The sequence below is a fragment of the Canis lupus genome, chromosome 5 (assembly GCF_003254725.2).
Source record: "Canis lupus dingo isolate Sandy chromosome 5, ASM325472v2, whole genome shotgun sequence".
NCBI classification, from domain to species: domain Eukaryota; kingdom Metazoa; phylum Chordata; class Mammalia; order Carnivora; family Canidae; genus Canis; species Canis lupus.
The window spans coordinates 63,186,594-63,212,343 of NC_064247.1; the positions used below are offsets into that span (position 1 = coordinate 63,186,594).

The 25,750-nt window shown below is 51.4% G+C and overlaps 1 protein-coding gene and 1 long non-coding RNA gene across 6 annotated transcripts in view; one reads left to right on the plus strand and one right to left on the minus strand.

Annotated features, from left to right (window-relative positions):
• LOC112646872 (beta-catenin-interacting protein 1) overlaps window positions 1-25,750 on the minus strand; it is a 155,555-nt gene that overhangs the window by 106,846 nt on the left and 22,959 nt on the right. For all 5 annotated transcript variants that reach the window (XM_025427232.3, XM_025427230.3, XM_025427233.3 and 2 more), the window contains exons 2-4: window positions 25,081-25,165; window positions 20,074-20,192; window positions 19,425-19,515 (exon numbers count right to left, since the gene is read on the minus strand). In XM_025427232.3, coding sequence (XP_025283017.1) covers window positions 19,425-19,515; window positions 20,074-20,169 — 187 coding nt within the window. In that variant the 5' untranslated portion in view covers window positions 20,170-20,192; window positions 25,081-25,165. The remainder of the gene's footprint in view (window positions 1-19,424; window positions 19,516-20,073; window positions 20,193-25,080; window positions 25,166-25,750) is intronic.
• On the plus strand, window positions 636-2,811 carry LOC118354675 (uncharacterized). Its single transcript, XR_004815577.2, has 3 exons — window positions 636-1,052; window positions 1,313-1,494; window positions 2,341-2,811. It is a non-coding gene; the product is annotated as an uncharacterized LOC118354675 (long non-coding RNA).

Consider the following 25,750-nt stretch of genomic DNA (forward strand, 5'->3'; position numbering starts at 1 on the left):
CAATGTGGGGCTCAAACTTACAACCCTGAGATCAAGAGTCCCACACTCTGCGGACTGAGCCAGCCAGGTGCTCGTCCCCTTTTTCTAAAGGATGGCTCTTGGTCATGCCCTGAACAATGCTCAGCGGCCAGTGGCCTTTCTGACATACTTCTCTCCTGTACTGCCCAAGGGATTTTCTCCAGAAGGAAAGGATGGGAAGAGCAGACACAGGGAAGGCCACAGAAGAGGGAGCCAGTGTGGATGGTGCAAGGCAGAGCTTTTGGCGTGGGACCCCGAGTCCAGGAAGGGCCCTAGGCATGGTGTTGGCAGCCTTCCTCCACACCACAGAGAAGTCTCCCCCCTCGTCCTAACTGTCCCACCACACATGGACTGGAGGAGGCACCAGCTGCAGGTGCTGCAGGAGAAGGGCTCACTCACAAGGTGGTGGCATCATAGAGATGTGCCCACACTCCGGTCACCAGTACACCAAAGTGCTGCCAAGGGAACCAACTCTGCCACTCGTACCCCAACCTGCCTTGATGGGGTTCTGCTGCAACCAGCATAACTTCTATTCCTGAAAGGGGGAGTAAGCTTCCAGACAGAGGCTCAAATTATCTGATTTCTTGGGGTGGGGGCTCCTTTGCTTGGAAAGCCCCACAGATCCTTCCCTGTCTTCTTGGGAACATTCTGTTCTCGCCTCAGTCCTAGGACCATGAAATATCACTGCAGGCAGAATTTTCCTAGCAACCACGGAATCCAAGATGACATCATACCCTGCATGGCAGCTGAGCTGGTTCCCTACCAGATGCTGGCTCTTCTCAGGCGCCGCCTGCCCAGCTCACTAAGCAGGAGGGGCTGGCAGGGACTGGGTGGTGGAGTGGTCAGCAATGAGCCATGGTGGCCCACCTGCTTCTTCCCTTGCCCGTCTCATGGGCTTTCTCTTGGGGACCTTAGGCCTCTGTACTGAGCTGCGGGCACAAACATAGCATTGGCTGCCCTCAGACGGAAGAGCGAATCTGCAGAGGGACAGCCCGGACCCAGGGCTGAAGACGGCCAGCACTGCCACCTGCCTGGTGTGTGTGCCGGGGCTACGCTCTGAGGGGACCTCCTTGAGGTCACACAGGGACTCTGATGACTCTTATTAAGCAGGACACCTTAAGCAGATTTGCCAGAGTCCCACTGGTGCCACAGTGCCAGCTGGTCTCCCGTCCCTGGCGGGCGTGGGGAAACCGGCAGCTTTCATTTTTAGAGCCTCCCACTCTGCTGCTGGAGCTGAGGGTGGGAAGGGCCCACAGAGCTGCTGCCCATGTTGGGCCTGGTTCTGTTCCTATAGGGCTTGCTGGTTTCCAGGCCTCACCAAGAGGGGACGGGCCCTACCGGAGCCCCCTCTGTTCCATCGGCTGGCCTGTACTCATCATTCCACCAGGGCCTGGCCAGGAACCATGCAGGCCTCCAGGCAAGGATGTTGCTTTTCTCTCTCCTCTTCTCCATGAAACTTGGGCCAGCAACCTCACGGTGTGTGTGTGTGTGTGTGTGTGTGTGTGTGTGTGTGTGTGTGTGTGTGAGAGAGAGAGAGAGAGAGAGAGAGAGAGATTGCTGCTCAGTTAGCTGTTGTAATTGAGCTCCTAGAGCTTTAGAGCTGGGGCAGGGGGTGGAGGGTGGTTCAGGTTGGTGCTCATGGTCCCTCCTTCTCCTTTAAAGTCCAGTATGTTGTAACTCCCTTGGGTGCAATCACCAGGCTCAGAACAGGAAGGCCCAGCTCACTGTCTCTAGGCTGTCAGCTAGCTTTCCTACACCAATACACAGATGAGGCTGCGTCCATCTCATTGTTACCTCTGCTGACACTGTCTGGGCTCAGGTTCAGAACTTCCATTCATCCCTTCCCACCTGATGTAGATGAGCACTGGGCGGGAGGAGGTGACCAGGCTCTCCTGCTCAACACTCTCTGACACACCAAAAGACAAAGATGGCCAAAACCGAAGGCATCACGAGAAAAGAGAACACATGCCAATATCTCTTACGAATATAGATATTCATAATATCTGTGATATGCAAAAATACTCAACAAAGTACTAGTGAACAATATGGCAATATACAAATAGGATTGCATACTCTCAACAAGTGAGATTTATCCCAGAAATGCAAGGGTGTTTTAACACCTGAAAATCAGCTACTGTAACACAGACTATCAATAGAAAAAGGACAAGAACCATACATTGTCTGAACAGGCACAGAAAACACATCCTGACAAAATTCAACACCCCTTCATGGAAACACATTGAACAAGCTAGTAATAGAAGGGAGCTTCCTCAATCTGATAAAAAGCATTTACTAAAAACTCACATCTGTTATCATACTCAGTGGTGAAAGACTGGAAACTCTCTGCCTTCAAGATTAGGAAGAAGGATGTACACTCCTGCCATGTCTATTCAACATTGTGTTGAATGTTCAATCCAGGACAATTAAGCAAGAAAAAGAAATAAAAAGCATCTAAATTGGAAAGGATAAGAAGTAAAATTGTATTTGTAGGTGACATGGATCTTGCATATAGAGAATCCTAAGGAAGCCACTAAAAAACCATTAGAACTAACAAAGTTGCAGGATACAAGCTTAATATACAAACACCATTTGTATTTCTATACATTAGCAATGAATAATCTGAAAATGGAATTAAAACAATCTCATTTACAATAGCATCAAAAATAATAAAATACTTAGGAATAAATTTAACAAATGGAGTATAGACTTTGTACTTGGAAAAGTACAAAGCATCACTGTTCAAAAACATCATAGAAAGAAATTCAACACAACTCCTATCAAAATCACAGCTGCCTTTCTGTCAATTTCACAGAAATTGACAAATTGTTCCTAAAATTCATAAGAAATTTACCTTGTACCATATACAGAAATTAACTCAAAATGCATCAACGACGTACATATATATAAGTGCTAAGATTATAAAACTCTTAGAAGAAAACACAGGGGGCAGCCCCGGTGGCGCAGTGGTTTGGCACCGCCTGCAGCCCGGGGCCTGATCCTGGAGACCCAGGATCGAGTCCCACATCGGGCTCTCTGCGTGGTGCCTGCTTCTCCCTCTGCCTGTGTCTCTGCCTCTCTCTGTGTCTCAATAAATAGATAAAAATCTAAAAAAAAAGAAAACACAGGAGTAAATCTTCATGACCTTGGGTTAGGAAATGATTTCTCATATATGACACCCTAGGCATAAGCAATAAAGGAAAAAAATCGATAAACTGGGCTTTCTCAAACTTAAAAGCATTTATGTTTCAAAGGATACTACCAAAAAAGTAAAAAGGCAGGGGACACCTGGATGGCTCAGTTGGAGGAGCATGTGATGCTTTTTTTTTTTTTTTAATTTAGATTTTTTTTAAAAAAATTATTTATGAGAGAGGCAGAGACATAGGCAGAGGGAGAAGCAGGCTCCATGCAGGGAGCTTGATGCGGGACTTGACCCCAGATCCCGGGATCACGCCCTGGGCCAAAGGCAGACGCTCAACTGCTGAGCCACCCAGGCATCCCAAGCATGTGACTCTTGATCTCAGGGTCGTGAGTTCGAGCCCCAGCATGGGATGCCTAAATGGCTCAGCAGCTGAGTGTCTGCCTTTGGCTCAGGGCGTGATCCCATGGTCTGGGGATCAAATCCCACACCAGGCTCCCTGTAGGGAGACTGCTCTTCCCTTTGCCTATGTCTCTGCCTCTCTCTCTCTCATGAATAAATAAATAAGATCTTAAAAGAAAAAAAGAGAAAAGCAGGAGACCTGGGTGGCTCAGTGGTGAGTATCTGCCTTCAGTTCAGGGTGTGATCCCAGGGTCCTGGGATCGAGTTCTACATTGCCTCCCTTTGAGGAGCCTGCTTCTCCCTCTGCCTGTGTCTCTGTCTCTCTCTGTGTGTCTCTCATGAATAAATAAATAAAATCTTTAAAAAAAAATAAAAAATAAAAAAGAGAAAAGTTTCAAAAATTAAAATACAATGAGAAGACTTAGTATTAAAAAAAAAAAAAGACACCTTGGTGGCCCAGTCAGTTAAGCAACTGCCTTCAGCTTCAGTCATGATTCTGGAGCCTGGGGATCAGGATCTAGCCTGTGTTGGGCTCCCTGCTCAGGGGGGAGTCTGTTTCTCCCTCTAACCTTCTCCCCTCTTATGCTCTCTCTCTCTCTCTCAAATAAATAAATACAATCATTTTATTTAAAAAAATGGAAAAGCAACCAATAGGATGGGAGAAAATATTTGTGAGTCATATACCTGGAATATATAAATAATACAATTTGATAATAATAAAAAGTCAGCCCCATTTTTAAAATGGGCAAAGAACTTGAAAAGAGATTTCTCCAAAGAAGATATAAGAACGGTCAACAAGCACATGAAAAGATGCTCAACATCATTAGTCACTATGGAAATGCAAATCAAAGCTACAATGAGGCACCACTTCACACCCACTGGGATGGCTGGAATCAAAAAGTGACAATGACAGGAGTTAGGGAGGAGGTGGAGAAGTTGGAGCCCTCATACATTGCTGGTGGAATGCCAAAAGGTGTGGCTCCCAAGCCCACTCCACCCTCAGCCTTCCCCACCTCAGCAATGGCAATGCCGTTCCTCTGGTTGCTCAAAAACCCTGAGAGGGGACTTCCTGATTCCATCTTCCAACCCCTGCCCCATCCACTCTGTGTACAGCACATCAGCAGATCTTACTGGCTCTACTTTTGTTATTTTTTCAAAGATTTTATTTATCTGAAAGGGGGGATCCCTGGGTGGCGCAGTGGTTTGGCGCCTGCCTTTGGCCCAGGTCGCAGTCCTGGAGACCCGGGATCGAATCCCACGTCGGGCTCCCGGTGCATGGAGCCTGCTTCTCCCTCTGCCTGTGTCTCTGCCTCTCTCTCTCTCTCTCTCTGTGACTATATCATAAATAAATTTTAAAAAAATAAAAAAAAAGATTTAAATATTTTATTTATCTGAAAGGTGGGGCAGAGGGAGAGAGAGAACCCCAATCAGGCCCTCTACTCAGTGTGGAGCCCATGCAGGGCTCTATCTCACAACCCAGAGACCACAACCCCAAGATCACAACCTAAGCCAAAATCAAGAGTCAGACACCCAACCGACTGAGCCACTCAGGCACCTTTATTATTTTTTAGTGGTTTTGTTTTGTATTAGTAATCTCTATACCCAATGTGGGGCTCAAACTCACAACCCTAAATAAGAGTTGCATGTTCTACCAAATGAGCCAGTGGGTGCCTCATATTGGCTCCATTTATTTAGTTATTTAAGAGAGAAAAAGGGAGAGAGAGAAAGAGAGAGAACTCTTGCACGCAAGCAGGGCTTGGGGATTGAGGAGAGGCAAAGGGAGAAGGAAAGAGAATCTTAAGCAGACTCCACGCTCAGGGCAGAGCCTGATGTGGGGCTCGATCTCACAACCCCGAGATGACAACCTGAGCTGAAATCAAGAGTCATACTCAACCGACTGAGCCACCCAGGTACCCCTGGCTCTACTTTTAAACTATATCCTGAATACATCACTATTTCCCCTACCACCACCCGGTCCAGGCTATCACTATCCCTCACTAGCTTCCTGTACCTCTTTTCCTGGATCTCCCCACTCCCCTGATTGTCCATTCTCCACACAGCAATCTGAAGGAAGTTCATAAAAACATAAGTCAGATCCTGCCACTCCTTGAGAGGCTCAAAACTCTCCAAAGGTTTCTTCTCTTCTCTTCTCTTCTCTTCTCTTCTCTTCTCTTCTCTTCTCTTCTCTTCTCTTCTCTTCTCTCTCTTTCTCTCTTTCTTTCTTAGATTTTATTTATTCATGAGAGACCCACAGAGAGAGAGAGGCAGAGACACAGGCAGAGGGAGAAGCAGGCTCCATGCGGGGAGCCCGATGTGGGACTTGATCCTGGGTCTCCAGGATCACACTCCGGGCTGACAGCGGCACTAAACCGCTAAGCCACTGGGGCTGACCTCTCCAAAGGCTTCTTAAGTAAACTTTCTTGTCGCACTCAAAGTAAGCTCCAAATTCCACACCTGGCCTGTAAGACCCAACATGTTCTGGCCTCTGGCTTCCTCCTCACCTCTTTTTATACATATCCTTCTCTGGGCTCTCTGTCCATATGGGCCTCCTGGGCTCTCTGCCCTTCAGGCACATGTAACTTGTACCTCAGGACCTTTGCACTTGCTATTTCCTTTACCTCAATGCTCTTCCCCAAGTTCATGTTACAGCTCTTGCACTTCATGCCAGCGTCTGGGCAAAATCAGCTCCCCAGGCCCTCCCTGACCACAGCTTCCAAAACAGTGTCCTGTGGCAGTCCCTCAGGGAGCTGTAGCCTGCTTCAGTACCCTCAGCATGACCTACAGAGTCAGATATATTGAAGTGATTTTTGGTTCCTCATTGGAAAGCACATTCCCTGCCATCAGGGACTTTATTTTGATCATTCACACATTCACAGCACCTCGGAGAGTTCCTGGGACCCAGGATGAATCCTTATTTTATAGATGAGGAGCCTGAAGCTCAGAGAGTCGAAGCAACTCGAGACACGGGGAGGACCCAGACCTAGACCGTGAAGTCCATGCCTTCACCACTACCACTTCTTTTCGGGAAAAGGCAGTAACTGACCTTCTCCAGTCACCCAGAGCACTGTGGCGGCTCAGACTTACCGGCAGAGACTAGACCCATCCATCTGCTCCTCTCAGAATGGAACTAAGACCTAGGATTTCAAAAACATCACCGAAACAGCTATGGGATAGTTGCAGAGAATGCAACATGGAACCCAAAACACCAGCCTGGGAGGACTCCCGAGCCCAACTCCCTGCCCTGGCCTCCGGCCTCTACCAGCTGTCTCCCTAGTCCCATGATTCACCTGCTATGGGAACAGGGCCAAGGTGCTGGTGAAACACAGCTCTCTGAACCAGGGCAGGGCACTCGTCCCACGCCCAATGCCAGCTCTGCCTCTTTAACAGAGTCCAGTCAAGTGACTGGGCAGAGAAAAATGACAACTATGCAGGAGCTTAGAAAAGAGAAGCTGGCCCCTCACCGGGGGCGGGAGACAGACAATGGGCTCACTGGTCTGTTTGCAAGCTCAGGATGAATTCACACCAGCAGAATCGAAAGCCCAGAACAGGCTCCACACACCAGGACCAGCACACGGCCATCAAGAAGCCCGGTTCCCTACAGGATGCAGGGGGAAGCATGGTGTGGAGAATGCTCCAGGGGCACACAGACAACACCCAGCATTCAAAGAATCCCTCTTGGTATTTGAGGCTCTAACATAAAGGCTTTCCAAGGTCTTTTCATCAATGCATAAACACCTCAGTATGTTTCCTGGATTGCCAGAAGACGCTCCTCTCTGCCATATGTTTCTAGTTGGCTCAGTGATTATGGATGACAAAGGACAGGAAAGAGGAGCATGGAGGGAGCTGCAGCACTGAGGCTGATGTGGAGACGGTATATGCATACAGCTTGCTGCACAACCCTGGTGGGAGAAATCCTAGGGGAGCAGCTCATGCTTTTCCAGGAAAGATGGAGTTTGGTATTGGAAAGCCACAGACCCTGGAGCTCCAGCCTTGGGGCAGAGGAGGACTGCCTTGGACACCATGGACACCACACTCCCTCTCCAGGAGGGACCCTGCCCAGAGAGAAGACAGGCACAGGGGAAGGAAGGGACAAGGCCTCCTAGGCAGCCGGGATGCCCGGTTCCTGCCTGCATTCCTCCAAAGCACCTGGCTGCAGGGGGATAAACTGACCCCAAGAGCTCTTCCAGCTCTGGATCCTGCAAAGCCCACCTTAAAATCAGCACTCAAAGGTGGACAGGGAGGGAAAACAGCTCTTAGGGCAGACCCTGCCTAGAAATTGACACATGGTATGAAAAGCCTGGACTGGCTCCCAAAGGTGGCCCAGGGCCCCACGGTCCAGGATACAGCCCTGCACAGATGTCACTGGAATAAAGGGAGCCTCCCAGGAACAGCATCAGTCACTGGTGGGCAGGTCCACATCACCCACCTAGGAGCCATGAGCTCTTGCAAGCCCTGCCTCCCACAGCCATAGAAAGAAGGGGGCTTTGAAGACAGCAAGGCTCTCTGAAACCCCTGCACCCCTCTCTGGCCAGAGCTTCCAGGACCACTCCAGAGTCAGATGCTTCTGACCTCCTAAGGGGCCTAACACCTTCCTCGTGAGAGTGAACAAGGAGGGACTGAAAAACTCAGAAATGGAACCCCGACACCTCAGAGGCGTCAAATTCCCATGGCTGCTGGAAGCGAGAAATGACACAGGAAGCTCATTTCAGCTAAGAGCTTCCAAACAGTCCAGGGCATCTGACCTGCTGAGCTCCAGCTATCCTCCATGCACACGGGTGACAGGCAAGAGAGGAAACATGACCACATGCTCCAAAGCGTCCAGGACAACTCCCACTTCCCATGTCTGCCCCTTTCCTGACCTAGGATTCTCAGTGGCGGTACGTCCTCCTGAGCCCCATGAGCTTGTTGTCAATACTAACTAGGGTCTGCTACCTAGCTACCCGAAACTGCAGTGGCTTGGCGACTAGCTCTGGGGAGATGAGCCAGGCAGCAAGGCTCCTGGAAAAACAGGTCCCAGACTCTCCTCCAAAGGGGAAAGTTTCCATGGGGATGAAGCTCCAGCACCACCCTGGACTAGGCCTCCTCCCAGACAAACCCACTGGGTGGCACGTGCTGTTTTTAGCAGCCACGGCCTAGAAGCCCAGGGGTTCTATACATCTCAGCGCTGATGCCTCAAGTTCCCAGGGGATGGCTTTTACCTAGAGACGGCATGACACTGGTTGCCATGGGGACAGTGGTCACAGATCCACCAAAGTCTCAGCAGCCAAACCAGGTTCCAGGCTCAGTGGTGCCTACTGGGCTCCAGGCTGACAACCACATCACCAGGCACTCGGGCTGTCGGAAGGTGAGCACATGGCACCAGATAGGGGACGGGCTCCTAGCAGAGGCACTGGGCCTCCTGACCAGCCAGCAAGGCTTCCCTGGACTTCGGGTCCTTCGGTGGACCCTGGCACCCCAGGACCTAGGCCTGGGTCTGATCCTGCCCACCTGGGCAATGTGCCCGCACATCTACTTCCATTTTCCTTTTTTTTTTTTTAATTTTTTTTAATTGACTTATTCATGAGCGACACAGAGAGAGGAGCAGAGACACAGGCACAGGCAGAGGGAGAAGCAGGCTCCACGCAGGGATCCTGACGAGGGACTCGATCCCGGGTCTCCAGGATCACACCCTGGGCCGAAGGCGGCGCTAAACCTCTGGGCCACCGGGGCTGCCCTACTTCCCATTTTCCCATCTGTGAAACACGACAAATCACACCTATCCCACCCATCTGACCGGCCGGGATGACATCTGCAGCAGAAAGCATCAAAAGCCACTACTTGTGTGGTCACAACTCAGAGTTCTAGTACACCTGCTCTGCTCTCATCCCAGACAAGCTCCCTCAAACTCACTCATGATGTCCCACCCTCCCACTGTCCTGCTGAGCCTGACACACACACGCCCCCTACCTCTGGGGTTGTCTTCCCAGGTGAGGTACTTGGTTTCTTCAAATCCATCGGTTCCCCCCACCCAAAATGTAAGCTCTCCTAGACCATTGAGCTTGGCTGTATGCAGAAGGGAAAGAATCGGGGAGGAGGGGTCAGGAATGACCAGGTCTTGGGGTGCCTGGGTGGCTCAGTCAGTTAGGTATCTGGCTTTGGCTCAGGTCACGATCTCAGGGTCCTGGGATCAAGGCCCACATGGGGCTCCCTGCTCAACAGGGAGCCTGCTTCTCCCTCTCCCTTTGCTCCACCTGCTTGTGCTGTCAAATAAATACAATGTTAAAAAAAGAAAAAAAAAGGAACGATCAGGTCTTCACCGAAAGCCCTGGTATATTCTCAAATTCCAGTGGACATCAGAATTGCCTTGGGAGTTTATTTCAAATGCCAATTCCCAGGCTCACCTGGCAGGCATTCTGATTCAGCAGGGCTGGGGTAGGGCCCAGGAACCTGCATTTTTAACAACTACCCTCGGTGATTCAGGGGTGGTAGCCTGGGGCCCGTACTCCGAGAACTCAGTGCTCCAGAGTGTACCCTGACCCCCACCCCCACCCCCGAGCTGATGTCCCCTCTCCACCAAGATTCTGAAAGAGACCTCTGTCCTCCTCTTCCACGTCCTCACTGATCCCAGTCCTGCGGCAATCTGGCTTCCAGCCAGGGCTCCACAGAAACTGTTTTAGGAAAGTTGCCACTGACCCTTTAATTACAAGCCCAGGGACCTTGCTGTCCCTCCCTCCTTTCAGAGCTGCAGTGCGTCCCCTGCCATCCTTGGTGCTGTGCTCATGAGGCTCCGTCCTCCCCTCTCTGCCTGCTGTGATCTCCCTTGACCCCACACCTGCCCCTGGCCCATACTCCTGCACCTGTTCCCACCTGGCACCTGAGCTCTGACCCAGCTCCCGCCCCTGCTAGACATCCCCAGGCCCCTCCCACTTAGAGCTCCCCTTCCTGCCTCTCCAGACCAGGGGCCTCTCACACTGGGCCCTAGGGCTCAAACACACCCCCACCCAGCTGTTCACCCTGCCTGTAGGTTCTTGGTCCCAAATGTCCTGCCTCTGAAGAATATCTGTATCCCCTCACATGTAGGGGTCACCATGACCCTCCAGCTATCTCCCTGCCTTACCCTCTGTCGTGATCTCTCCCCAGGGCTCACCCTAAATGGATGACGATCTGACCTGGCCATCCCTCCCCCTTCAGATCCGTGGTGACCCTGGCTGTCTTCAGGATAAACTCTGTCCAGAGCCACTGACCACCCACTGGAAAGCCACCATACCAATCTCTTAGGGGGACACGAAGACACCCAATACTCACGCTGGGCAGGCTCCAGAGGCCACCCCCCCACACACACACATTCCCACATATCCATCAAGGCTCAGCCACTAGCACCTTTTCTGGCTTTCGGGTTGGGCTTCCCTTTCCTCAGAACTAGGCACACTGTAATCTGTGTGCATTCATTCTTGTGTCTGTCTACCCTGCTAGACTGGCAGCTTGAGGGTGGGGGGTGTCAACTGGCACCACACTCAGCACATGGATTGATGGGCTAAAGTGGGTGAAATTGGCCCATCGATCCTGGATTGATGCTCTGCTCCAAGACAGAGGTCTGCCTTTTTGTGGGGCATTGGGAAATTAATGCAGAGTTGCAGGGGGTGCTTTGAAGCCTCAGAGGCCCTTGTTCTGGTTCTACATAAGAGAACCCATTAGACTGCAGAAAGGTCAAAGCAGCCCCTCCCAGGCCAGGACCAGAGGCTGGACAGGGCAATGGGCCCTGTGTTTCAGCACATCCTTTACCCTATCTTGGGATGCTTTTTTACTTTTTCTGTGTATCACATACACAATCCTTCTGATTCATTTTTCAGTTTGATTCAATGTATATGTGATCTTTTCTGTTCAGTTTTATTATTACTAGGTGACAGGTAATTCTCATGTAAGTGTTGACTAAAGTTAAAAATAAAAAGTTGACGCCTGGGGTGGCTCAGTGGTTGAGCACCTGCCTAAGGTTCAGGACATGATCCCGGGGTCCCGGGATCGAGTCCCTCATTGGGCTTTCTGCATGGAGCCTGCCTCTCCCTCTGCCTGTGTCTCTGCCTCTCTCTCTCTATGTCTCATAAATAAATGAATAAAATATTTGGGACACCTGGGTAGCTCAGCGATTGAGCATCTGCCTTCGGCTTAGGGCATGATTCTGGGATCTGGGATCGAGTCCCACATGGGGCTTCCTGCATGGAGCCTGCTTCTCCCTCTGCCTATGTCTCTGCCTCTCTCTCTCTCTCTGTCTCTCATGAATAAATAAATAAGTAAAATCTTTATAAATAAATAAACAAATAAATAAATATTTAAGAAAATAATTAGCCTCCCATCCCATTGCCTGGAATTCTCCTAGGCCCTGACTGCCATTTCAATCCAGGGTCTGTCACCATCAGGAGCCTCTGGGAGAAGCCGTGGAGTCCCACCTGGGGGAAGAAAGGAGCAGAACCCCCAGCAGACAGCCCATGCTCTTACAGGACTCACCTCCCAGAGGCCTGGTCTGCACAAGGACTAAGTAAACCAGCTCTATGCCAGAAGCCGGACTAAGGGCTGAATGTGTGACTGGGAACACTGCACGGTTCTGGGTCCCAAAGGGCTCCAGACAATGTGGCAGCAGCTACGCTTAGGAAAGGTCACAGGGAGCTCCAGAGAGAGAGGAGGGGCATGGGCTGACCCCAGAGGGTGTCAGAGAGGGCTGCATGGAGGAAGTGAAAGAGTAGAAGCTAGAGAGAGTGAGAGAGGACTCCAGGAGGAAGTCTGGCTGGAGAATGGGGCCCATCGTGCCAGCACCTGGGGACACTGAGAGGGCTATGTAGAGGGAGCAAGCAGAGAAGGGCACTCACTTGGTCAACCGTGAAGCCCATGTGGTGGTGGGCCCTCCTCGCAGTCACTGGCTCCCTGTTGGTTTGCCTGTGACCACAACTATTTTAACAAGGTTCCCAGAGTAACCCTGAGACCAAATGACCTATTTTAGGCTCTCTGGCAGCATACCCTGAGCAGCAGTCTTGGCTTCCAAGGGGGAATGCCAGAAGAACCCTGGGACAGCCCAGCTGGCTCCAGGCTGGGGACCTTCCCTGGAAAGTTTCTCGGGGAAAGAGCGTGATCAGAAGGAGGCTGGAACGGCTTGAGCAGCCACCACACCAGCACTGTGGTTCCCAGAGCCAAAAAGAGGGGCAACAGATCAGGGGATGTCCTCGGAGGCCCCTCAGTGGAGAAAGGACAGAGTTTCCTTAACAAAATGGCCTGTGTCTAGACCAGGGCCCCAGAACACCTGGACAAGACCCTGTCCAAGGGGATACACGAGGACGAGAGTCCTCCAGGCAACTTCTCACAGGGAGGCTTTGAACAGTGCCAGTGGGAGCCCAGGATGGACACTTGCTGGGCACCCCATTTCCTGGGTGATGCTGAGGCAGGAAGAGACTGGAAGCACTCAGAGAAACTTCAGGAGAAGGGCCCAGAATAAAAAGGCAGTGAGAAACTCTCAAGTGTTCTCTGTACCTTTAAAAGACATTAATTGCCCGAATCACCCCTATTCCTCAGATAAAACGCAGTCTTGCTTAAAAACGCACATGATCTGAAAGCCACTCCTAGAATTCATCTTAAAATAAATGATGAAGAGGAAGATTTACATGCAAGGATATAATTGATGCTTGCCACGTCCAGTGCCCACCCTGACGGCTCTGTGGCCCGAGCACCAGCAACCCTCTCCAGGCAGGTCTTCTCCCTACGGCAGGGCCCCGGTAGGGCCCTGACAGCCCGTGCCTCACAGCACTGTTGTGGTGACTCCCTGGGGTAACCTTTGTGTGCTTCCTGACAAGCAAGCCGGCACACAGGAGGAACTCAATAAATGTTTGCTGGTATTGTAATTAATAGCAAAAATGAGAAAGAAATGTCCAACAGGTAACGATTGGTCAATGACTTACGGCAAAAGCCATGGGGCGGCATGTTATGTGATCACGAAAATGTTTTCTTGAAACTTGTTTCAAAATACTATAAAATTGGGTGCCTGAGTGGCCCAGTCATTAAGGATCTGCCTTGGGCTCAGGTCATGATCCCAGGGTCCTGGGATCAAGCCCCGTGTTGGGTTCCCTGCTCAGCAGAGAGCCTGCTTCTCCCTTGCCCTCTGCCCGTCCCCCTACTCATGCTCTTTCTCTAGCTCTCTCTCTCTCGTTCTATCTCAAATAAATAAAATCTTTAAAAAAATACTATAAAATTATCATAAGTGTAGATGTTAAAGTGGATATTAAAATGTCTATACTGTACAGTCCAAAATTTATGACGTAAATACAAGCCTATTTTTAAAAGGCTGATGGGAACTTGAGCAGGAGGTACTCATGCTTGCAGCTGTGTGGTCAGATCCAATCCTTTCAGCTTTTCTGCTGCTTCTCCCTTTCCCTGCTTTCCACAATGACTATGCATTATTTTATAACAATGAAAAATGATCAATATATGTTCTCGAGAGAGTAGCACCAGCGATAAGAAAGGAATGAACTCAGCATTCTGTTAAGCCTGCTTTTTGTAAGCTACAGCTCTCAACCCGTATGCTTCCAGCTGGGCTTTCTCAGCAAGGCGACCTTACCAGAGAGGTATTGATCTCCCTTGGCTCAGAGTCAGTCCTGCCTGGCTATCAGGTCTGCTTGGCCATCCCCAAGGGGAGCAGGAGATAGTGCTCAGAGAATCGGCTCCACACTCTTGCCTTTCTGGGGGATGGTGGGCTCTCAGACACACACCCTGGCCCATTCACTGGCCCAAGCATGCCCTGGGCCTCGTGGGGGACAGGCCCAGAAATACAAACGGAGGGAAGCCACAGTCCCAAGCTCAAGGAGCTCAGGGTTGCTCAAGAGATGGACCAGGAGACAGGATGGGGAGAAGCACAGCTGGGGTGCATGTGTGTGATGGTAATCCCAGAAGGGCCTGGCCCAGCCTGCAAGAGGCAGGGGAAGGCTGGGGGTCAGGGCTGAGCTCCTGGCAGCCCAGAGGTCAATGCAGAAATACAAAGGGCAGCCCGAGACAGGAGCTGAAAGCCATTTGCTATGGTGCATGAGGTCACTATGTCAGGGGGTCTTGCTCATCACACTGGGGGGCTGGATTTCAACTGCAGGGCAATAAGGAGCCACTGAAAGACCTGCTGAGGTAGGGGCGGAAGTGCACTGGAGGGGCAAGGTGAGAAGTCAGGATGCCAGGAGCTGTTTGCAGTGATCAAGACAAAAATAAACATGGGCTCTGAACAAAATGAGGATTAAAACCAAGATGGAGAAGACAGAGCAGATTTGAGGAGCATTAAGGCAGAAGAATCACAAAGACTTGGTAACTTACTAGACACTCGAGTCTTCAAAAATGAGTCCCCAGGGCACTGGGTATTTGGTGATACATTTGTCACTGAGAATACAGGTGTAAGAACAGATTCGAGGGGGTAGAGCAGGAATCTGGATCTGAGTGTGAGTTGTCTGTGGCAAGATGGTCAGGAAGGAGTTGCCTGTAAAGTTCTGGGCGGGGGAGGACCCTGAGTGGCTCAGCGGTTTAACGCCTGCCTTTGGCCCAGGGTGTGATGCTGGAGTCCCAGGATCGAGTCCCACATCAGGCTCCCTGCATGGAGCCTGCTTCTCCCTCTGCCTGTGGCTCTGCCTCTCTCTCTCTCTGTGTGTCTATCATGAATAAATAAATAAATAAAATATTTTTTAAAAATTAAAAAATAAAGTTCTGGGGGGTCAGGAGAGGTCTGGGACGGGGGTGTATATTTGGAGGGCATCAACCAGAGCCTGTGAGACCCCCAGGGCAGACTGTGGAAAGCCCCAGCATGCTTCAGGAAAAGGAGCACTCGGACAGCAAGCAGAGGGGGCAGGAGATGAGGCTAGGGGAGATGGAGAGACAGAGAAAACTGTGTCACAGAGGAAGAGGGAGGGGGAGGCAAGCTTCCAGAGGAGGCTATCCCTGGAAGTCTCAGATCAGCAAAGGCCAGGTGGTCCAAGGCTCAGCACCAGTTAGTGAGCCCCTGAGGTACAGGCCGATGCAGCATGGTCTCTGGCACCTGCCCAGACCCAGCAGATACTGCACACACGTTCATGGCTCACCAAGGGAAGACCAGGAGGGCAGGAGGCCTGGGTGTGGGGTGAGGGATGCGCAGCCCACACTCCTCCTTGGGGCTAAGGAGGGCAAGCAGTGCTCCTAGGACCAGACCCCTCCTGCCCCAGAGGAGAAGCATGTGCAAATCTAAAAATGGTAGACTGGGCAGCCCAGGTGGCTCAGTGGTTTAGCGCCACTTTCAGTCCAGGGCGTGATCCTGGAGACCCGGAATTCAGTCCCATGTCGGGCTCCCTGCAGGGAGCCTGCTTCTCCCTCTGCCTGTGTCTCTGCCTCTCTCTCTCTCTGTGTCTCTCATGAATAAATAAATAAAATCTTTTAAATGAATGAATGAATGAAAATGGTAGATCAATGCCAAGCTCTATCCCGTTGGTGGGTGGCCTTAGGCCCCCACTGAGGGGAACTCAAGGAGTCTGCTCTGTCTTGCAGAGGACTGTGCTGGGCATTTGCTGAGACACAGTGCCACCTTGTGGCAGGAGGTGCTCACACCAGATTTCTGCCAGACTGTCATGCCCATCATCACCCTGAATGCTCCTAGGCCTTGGGAACGAGGGGGTCTTTTATGCTGAGATGCCATGCACTGGAAGCAATGATCCGGGACAGTACCTGGGCCCCTGACAGCAGCATCCTTGTGGCATCAGCTGAGGTCGGCCCTACCTACAGATAAGGTGGGCAGGCTAGAATTTTAGCCAAGACCCATTTCATTTAGCCCCACAGTTTGGGCAGAAACATGGGGTTCCACTCTCAGGGTTGTGCCCCCACAACGGGAAAGCCTGTACTGATCGCTGCTTTGTTGTGCATTTGTGCATTTGTCTGCAGGGTCCTTAGGCACACAAAAATAATGCAATGTTCGTAAAGCTCTTCCAGGCATAGTTGTCCATTTATCTCCTACTCAGCCTACAGGAATCCTCAGGACTTTGTGCACCAGTGTGTCTTCCTGTGTGGTTCAGCTCAGGAGTAACCGTGGTGGGGGGAATCCCTGAGTGGCTCAGCGGTTTAGTACCTGCCTTGGGCTCAGGGTGTGATCCTGGGAATTACAGGATTGAGTCCCACATCAGGCTCCCTGCATGGAACCTGCTTCTCCCTCTGCCTGTGTCTCTGCCTCTTTCTCTCTCTCTCATGAATAATAAAATCTAAAATTCATGTCTCTCATGAATAAATAAATAAAATCTTAAAAAAGAAAAAGAAAAAAGGAGTAACCGTGGGGACCCAGCGCAATAGGCAGGGTACCCCAACAGCAGAGAACCACCCCAGCCACCAGCTGGGTCCTGGTGCAGCTCCAGAAGCCTGCTCCCTGGGGAGACATATCTGAGGCCTGCCTGGCTGTCCCATGGACACCCCACAACAAGGAGGGTGCAAATTCTGGGTTCACACTCACAAGCCCACAGGTCACTCCTGACTATTAAGCAGTTTGAGGCCAGGTGAGGTTATTGTGACCTTAACCCCAGAGTTCATTTTTGTTCTCAACTGCTATTAGCTAGGTGAGATGGAAAGTTCTCTTAATGCTTTTTAAAACTTCCCCTTATTACAAAAGAAATGTATGTGCAATGTTAAAAAATTGAGTTTTAGGGATCCCTGGGTGGCGCAGCGGTTTGGCGCCTGTCTTTGGCCCAGGGCGCGATCCTGGAGACCTGGGATCGAATCCCACGTCGGGCTCCTGGTGCATGGAGCCTGCTTCTCCCTCTGCCTGTGTCTCTGCCTCTCTCTCTCTCTCTCTGTGACTATCATAAATAAATAAAAATAAAGGGATCCCTGGGTGGCGCAGCGGTTTGGCGCCTGCCTTTGGCCCAGGGCGCGATCCTGGAGACCGGGGATCGAATCCCACGTCGGGCTCCTGGTGCATGGAGCCTGCTTCTCCCTCTGCCTGTGTCTCTGCCTCTCTCTCTCTCTCTCTCTCTCTCTGTGACTATCATAAATAAATAAAAATTAAATAAATAAATAAATAAATAAATAAATAAATAAATAAATAAATAAAAATTTAAAAAATTGAGTTTTATAAAAACGTATGACTTGGAAAGTTAAAGTCCCTTATATAGTTCTACTCTCTATTAAAATTTCCTATTAACAGCCTGGTATACATTCTTTCAGCTTTTTTCCATATACACATACACATGTGAGTGAGTGTGTGTGTGTGTGTGTGTGTGTGTGTGTATGTTGCGGGGGCACTGGTCTCTACACTGACATACAGTTCTACAACTTATTATGATTTTTTCCTTTAAGAGCATCCTACTAGAGGCATTCTTATATCCATCCCAAATTCTGGTTAACTCAGGGACTGAAAATCAGGGTGGGAGAAAAGGCAATGTCCTAGGGACCCAGCAGCTTGAGGGTTTCAGGGAGATATGGTTCAGGAGCCAGGAGTCTGGAGGGCTATGGAGGACCCGTGCTAGAGACCCGGATCAGCTGTGGATAAGAAAGGATCTCTCTCAGAAACAAAACCCCGGGAGGGGCAGACTCCACCCCTGACAGTTCAGAACAGGCTGGCAGCATGAGTGTAGCCCAGGCAGGTTGTACTTGGTGAGTGGCTATCCCGGGGAGCTGCCGGCGCCATGGGGACGCCCTGTATGTTTCTGCTGAGTTAGATACACAGGCCAGGTGACACCCGATGTCAGAGCTAGGGAACCTGGGCCCTGTGCCAGAGCTGAGGCCTATGATCTCCCGGACAGCAAGACAGCTTCAAGACAAGTGGCCTCGAGTGCTACACCTGCTCTCCTCCTGGGCCCCCACGGATCAGCAACATGCCCCTTGGCACTCTGCTGCTGGGAGCCAGCTCACATCTGACATTATTTTATGGCCAATAATATCAACTGGGAGATAAAATAAAAGGAAAGGAATAGTTGGAAGGGCTGGTCAGGACATTGTGGGCTCCAGGGTCAGAGGAAGCCCTCCAGAATAGGAGAGCCCATAAGTACCCCATCTCCTGCTGCTCCAGGACAGACCATGACTAGTCCTACTCTGGAGCTGGGCAGCAGGTTTGCATCACAAGCCCCCTGGTGACTGGTGTAAGACTGGGGCGATCGCTTACTACTACTGAATCCGTTTCCTTGCCTGTTCTTTTTTTTTTTTTTTTTTAAAGATTTTATGTATTTATTCATGACAGAGAGAGAGATAGAGAGAGAGGCAGAGACAGAGGCAGAGGGAGAAGCAGGCTCCATGCAGGGAGCCCGATGTGGGACTCGATCCCAGGTCTCCAGGATCATACCCCGGGCTGAAGGCAGCACCAAACCCCTGGGCCATCAGGGCTGCCCTCCTTGCCTGTTGAGTCAAGTAATACCACCAGTACCTCTCTACAGTTAAACAAAATGTTGAGTGTCCAGGACTCACCAGATGCCTGCTAGACAATAAATAACTCAAATGTTACCCACTACCATTATTATGATTGGATGAGGGCACCCAGGGAGGAAATAACTCTCAGGCAGAGACCTCAGGTACTCAGAGCCATTGGCGCCTCCCATCTGGGTACAGCCAGGAACACACAAGCACCTGCATAGTTGGCACCCAGAACAAGTCCTAGCCCACGAGGGTGGTTTCACAGGGTGACGGGTGGGCAGCGGTCAAGCCAAAGACTGAGGAAAGGCAAAAACCAGAGCCTCTGTAATCACAGGGGCAACCCGATGCCTCTATTTCTCACCTCCCCCTGGCTTAAAAAAGGGGGGAACCCCACCATTACCTGATGGGGTTCTTGGCTCCCACCTGGGGAAAGCCCCAACCCCTCCTGTCTGCCCCAGGAACCACAGTTGAGCTTCTCTGGGAAGGAAGGGTGTGGCTGGGCGCCCTAGCCGGGACTCACCCTGGTCGATGGAGTGCTGGGGTAGCTGGCTGAGCTGGCTGTTGACCACCCCCGCGTAGGTACGCAGGAACTCCTCCTCATTGGCCGTCAGCTGCAAGGGGAGACAGCTGTGGGTGAGGGGGTGGCACGCTCCGGCTCCCTGAAGGTATTTCCTCTAATCCCTGGGCCCCTGTTCCTGAGTTCTGACCCCTCAGTTCCACAGCAAACACCCTCACCCCCACTCTGAAACTTAGCTTCTGGGGCCCACAGGCCTTGCCGCTCAGATCAGATCTGAGACTGGGTTCCAGGGCAGCACAAGGCTAGGAAGAAGCACAGGCCTGCCCAGGAAGCCCATCCCTCTCAGTGCCCATCCTGCACAGCGCCCCATGGACACCCCCCAAGGAGACGGGAGGAAAGGAAGGTCAGGACCTTTAGGGGCTCACGCCCGCCTGGCCCAAGCTTGGCACAGAGATGGGAAGACTGCCCCACCAGGACCCCCGGAACTGGACCGGCAGGGCTCCGAGTGCCATGAATTGGCCACAGAGCCAAACCACAAGCCCAGCACCCCACCTTCCCTGAGAAGGGGTGTTACAGGAGGTGGCTCTCTGTTCTGCCCACATCAGGCACCCTCCCTGGGGGACCTGTCGCACAGCACCCCAAAAGCACTCACATTTGACCCCATCTTCCTCAGCATGAGCAGCACTCGGACCTTCTGTTGAATGTACATTTCCTCCGGACTCTTCCCGGGAGCCCCCTCGCGGTTCATTCCCTGGCCAGCCCTGGGGCCTCCTGCAGATGGGGGAGAAGCATTGAAGTGGGGGTCAGAACGAGATGCACCAGATACATACAGGGTGCTTGGCAGGAGTTGTCAGGCAGCCCAGAGTGCCTCAGGGGCTCACTTCTGAGAGCCTAGAGCAGGTGGTGAGTTGCGTGTTCCTCCTTCACCCCTACTGGCCCCGGACAGCCAGACTGAGCGGCTAGCTCCCGGAGCAGGCGCTGGCGGCCAACACCCTCTGCAAGGAGCTGTCAGGCCCAGGGACGCCTAGCTGACCCAGACTTCTGGCTAGCTCGACCTTCCGGCCCCACCTCAGCAAGAACCCTGCTATGAGCCACAGGAGATGTGCTGAATGAAGCCCAAAGTGTCCCAGGGTCTCAAAGCATGTAAGTTCGCAAGGAGCAAGAATGACATGACCAGAGGCAGCCGGCTGGTGCCTCTGGCTGGAGAAACCATGAGATCAGTACCCAGCCCCGAACACTGGGGCAGCCCCCTCCGCAGAAGCCCCTGGCGAATTCCAGAGGTCCAGCGCCTGGGCTGCACTCCAAGGAGTCCCTCGATGGGGACAGGCAGGCCTGGGCTGTGGGGCACAGATACCCCCCTGAGCTCACTGCCGTCACCCTCCCTCGCCACCCCACCCCAGTCAGAGGGCAGCTCCTGCCGGCAGCAGCTGTGTCCAGGTACGGCCAGGACCCAACCTGCAACAAGGTCCCAGGAGAGAAGTCCCAGGGTTTCCCCCCTCCTGGAGGAGCCGGCAGAGAGGAAGCCAAGCGTGGAGGGGTTTGGGTTACACACTTGTAACTCCTGGATGAGTCAGAAATAACGCAGCAGCTGGTGGGGGTGGAGCCTCAGCAGCCCTGGTGCCAAGGAGCTGTGTTCAGAGGACCGAGGGAACCTGGCTTGTGAGCCAAGGACACTCCTCGTGCCGTCCATCCCTTGGGGGCCAGCATGCCCTGGACCAGCAGGCTCTCCCGGGCAGGCTTGCTCTGTGGGCAAAGGGCAGACTCAGAAATGTGCCCGAGCCCAGGCAGCAACCTCCTTGGAGTCCCCGTCCACTGCTCAGTCCCCATAAGCTCGCAGGGGCTCTGGCCCCAAAAGTCCACACGATGGACTAAAACACTGGCAAGCTGGAGCTTAAGCAGAGCTGTACACTCAAGGCAGCTCTGCTTCTTCTCTCTTTCTGGGGCCTTCTTTCCCCTCACTTCCTTTCCCCCCAGGCCCCCTATTATATTGTCTACCCACCTGCCACCTCCTCCGAGCTCTGAATACTGGTTAAGAGGGGTGAGGCACCTCAAGAGGGTTGTGAGGAGAGGCAGCCCCACCACCCCATGGGGCTGGATGCACATCGGTGCAGAGGACAACCCTAACTCCCTAGTACAGCTGAGCGGGAAAGTCCTGCTGTGGGTCATCACATCACCTCTTGTCATGTGGACCCCTTCTCACTTCCTCCCACTCCACTACCCCACACGAACACCCATGAGGCCTGCACGGGCGGCCCTGCCTCCTCCTCCTCCTCACGCCTCCCCTCACGCTCTGCCTTCCTGACTCCAGTCTATTTCTAGAACATACCAAGAAGCTCTTTCTCCCAGCAGCCTTTGCACCAGGTGTCCCCTGAGCCTGGGCTGGCTTCTTTTCATCCTTCAACTTGCTTACAGACTCCTTCCTGGGGAAGCTTTCCTGACAGCATAATTGAAGCAGGCTCTATGTCCCCTGACCCCTACTCCCTCTGGGTCACAGCACCCAGTCTCTTCCCAATTTTCTAAAAGGGTCTTGCTGGAGTACTTGTTCATCGTCTCTCCCCTGCCCCACTAGAAGGTCAGGGCCCACTTATTCACCCTGTCCTCCACAGCCCAGCACTGTGTCTGGGAGGCACTTAACAGATACCACCCAGCTGGCTAGTGGAAAATCAGGACAGCTTCTCCCTCTCTATAATATCTACATTGATTTAGGGCCAAAAGTCACCCTGAACAGACCAAAGTACCTAATCCAGTCTCTATAGCCAAACTGAGCCTTGACAAAGAGATCTTAGTCAAGCAGTTGGAGTGCCTTGGGCTTTCCTGTTCTCCAGAGGGCTTCTGAAACACTCCACAAAGCCTTCAAACTAGGAGTCAGGGCTTCAGGGAATGAAAATCTTCCACCCTATCCTATGCCCAAAGGCTAATGGTCAGTTTGCTCTCTCCTTGTGAAAGACAGCACTGAAAACCAGTGACCTGCCACTAGGTGTCACCACGCACAAAAGAACCAGAATTCCAGCAAGATTCCATACCTACCCCCACCCCAACTCCTCAACAGGCTCATCTGGTTCAAGCCCTTATTCTGATCCTAGGTTACAAACCACACCCCAGTCCCAGATCCCAGAGCAAGATCTATTCATCATTCAGAGGTGGGCTCTAGTCAGGCAAAGATACGTATCTGGTTTTGCTGCACATCCTAGGACCTAGGGGTCCTGGCTTCGCAGTGGTTGGGAACCCCTTCCTCACTGTCCTTTCCTGACCAGTCCTGCTTCCTCCAACAGAGATGTGGGCTCAGAACCAGCAGAAGTGTGTGAGTATGACCATAAGCCTGAGTGTGCGTGAATCACTTTACCTGGTCTATTTTTACAGAATGTCGCTCTGTCCAACAATCCTGGCATCCTGTACAGATCTACATCACTCCATTGTCTTCCACTGAAGCCACACTGTCCGGGGACCTTCCACACTCATACTGTCATTACTAGAGGGGTTTTACCACCCAGCCATGGGCCTAGGGTGTTATGGGGCCTGAATGGGTCTTTGGGATCAGGCTACTCCCACTTCAGCTTCCTTGGTAGAGACAGTTTTTTTAAACTGTCTCTTCCCACTTGGAGGAAGACTCATCATTTCTAAAAAAATCTGGCTTTCTAGTATTCTTCGAGCTCTACTTTGAGCTTTGCCCTGCTGCCTGACAAGGGGAAATACCCAGGACTGGATTTGGGGAAGAATGTAGTAGCTACAAGCACACGTGCCCACCTTTCACACTTCAATTCTAATAGATGAAGACATCATGACTGACACGATTCTGTCCTAAACAGAGTCTGTATCGGGGGTATCGATGTGAAGAAAATTAATAACTGAAGACAGTAAATCATAATCAACCGAAACAACACATACACTGCAGTCGCTGATATGCTACAAAAATATTAAGGCATGTTTGAGTTTGGTGCCTGTCCAAGACAACATGCTCTAAATTTTCATCACAGTTCTGACAAGTATCAGATTAACTTCATTTGAAAATCCTTATTCTCCTCTGTAGGGATCAATAATTGGGCTCCAGTGGGATGTGTGAATTACATAAGTCCAAACTGCAACTAATTTGGACACCATAGTCATGCAGTTCAGCCCTGAGAGGCAAAGGTAACGATGCTTCTCAATTATGGTCTCCCAGCTGCTCTGTAAACATCCCATCATGTAAACTGGTGGCACTTCTGGGACGCCTTGGTGGCTCAGTGGTGTATCTGCCTTCAGCTCAGGGCATGATCCTGGGGTCCTGGGATCGAGTCCCACATTAGGTTCCCTGTGGGGAGCCTGCTTTTCCTTTTGCCTATGTCTCTGCCCTTCTCTGTTTCTTATGAATAAATTTTTTTGAATAAATTTTTTTAAATCTTAAAAAAATAAATAAACTGTGGCACTTCCATTCTAAGTCCTGAGAAAATGCCTCCATGTTAATTGCAAGAGTCAGAGACAGACCTGCTTCCTCCCCTTGCCACCACTGTGGGAGCTAACTAGGGGAAAAGGTAGATGAGAGAGAAACAGGAAACCATCAACTACCCAAATGAATGGTGAAGGCAGAGACCCATGGCTAAAAACTATGCTGTAGATAGCCATGTGTTATGCAAAAAGTGGGTATGAGTCCAGAAGCTTATATCTGATTGGGACAAATGCAATTAAGAGAAACCAAGGTACATACGCTCAGTGCAGATACACATATTCCCCACCACACCCCCTACATTCCTGTTGGTTCTGAACCCACGTCTCTGTTGAAGGAAGGCTGATGGGAAGGGGATCCCAACCACTGGAAGGGATTCACACAAAGTGACAAAGTGACCCATGGCCTAAGAGGCCACACTGCATTCTGTGGCAAACATTGAGGTCGCACATGAGCTAGCATACTCCTGCCCTGTTCTGCAGGGATCTAACCTCTACCAGCACACGATCTCCAGTTTTGAAGCAGAGGCTGTCACTTTAGAAGAACCACAGTATAGAAGGAAGCCCAGAATAGGACTGCTGAGTGTTACTTGCAGCAGTCAGATTCATTCTGATAAACAGATTAGAAAGTTGGCCTCCCTTTGACAGGCATAAGTGGCCCTGGATACAAACATAGCCATCTGCACTTATTCTTCTTTATAAACTTGAAGCTTATGTTGTGTGAATACCCACATTTATAAAACAGGAATATACATTTATATACGGGGTGGTCTTATACCTGCTTAGAAAATAGTGAGTGACCTTAGGCTTGGGGCCCAAGAGCAGAAGAATCCTTTACACACACAATCCACCTCTGCTCCACACGTCCCAGCCCGTCATTTGTTCTACTCATTTTTAAAAAGTTGTGATATATTTTAAATGCTTACATTAAAAACTGTACATTTTCATTCGTGCAATGTTTACGTTGCACAAAAATGCATCATATAATGGTGATTCACAGAACTAATACAAACTGTTAATGCAGAGACTGCACACATCTTAGCCTGAACAAAATGAGCCATGCCACGGCATGGAGAGGAAGAACCCACATGGCTGGAGAAGCGAGCAGTATCAGGCATGGTGGGAAGAGGAAGCAAGATGAGCTCTCTTCGCACTCGGCCCCGCAGCCCAGACCCAAGACCCGCTCCCCGGCACTGCCCTATGGCCTGTTAACCAGAAGTCCTTCCCCTGGGGTCCTTACCTGCCTCTGGAAATTAACTTCAGGCAAACAGCTGCTCAACTGTGATGGGCGGGCTGTGGCCGGGGAGAAATAGGAAGGTGGGGCCCTGTGGAAACACAGAACACGGGTCATGGGAGGAGCCGGGAGGGCCCGAGGGGGTGCCGGAGTGGGAGCTAGAGCACACACCCCACGCTGGCGGATCCACAACACTGGCGGGAAGCTCATGGCAACGGGCTCTGACATGGTCCAGAAATACCTGTGTGTCTGGCCGGCCCAGGGAACCTGCACCGACGCCTCTGGGATAAGGTGCTGACTGCAGCTATACTCGCCTGTCATTTCCGGCTGAAGCAGGTCACCACACACCCGCCTTCCATGGGTTAGTCACCAAGTCCAATGGAGAGCTGCGCTTGGAGATGTGAATCACTCCAGGGCAGCTGATGGGCAAGTCCTGCACCTGCACGGGAAGGCGTCCCACCCACCAAACATAACCTGAGCCAGGCGCAGGTACCGCGGCGCTCCACCTGCTTTGTGCTCAGACAGGCATTTATGTGTGTCTCGTGCCTGCTGAACATCTGTAGCTGTATATGTAAACATAAACCAACCCCCCCAATACACATAAAACACAGCTGCAGGCAATTTACAACCCTATGGGCTTGGCCCCATGTCTATTGGCCCCATGTCTACTGGCCCC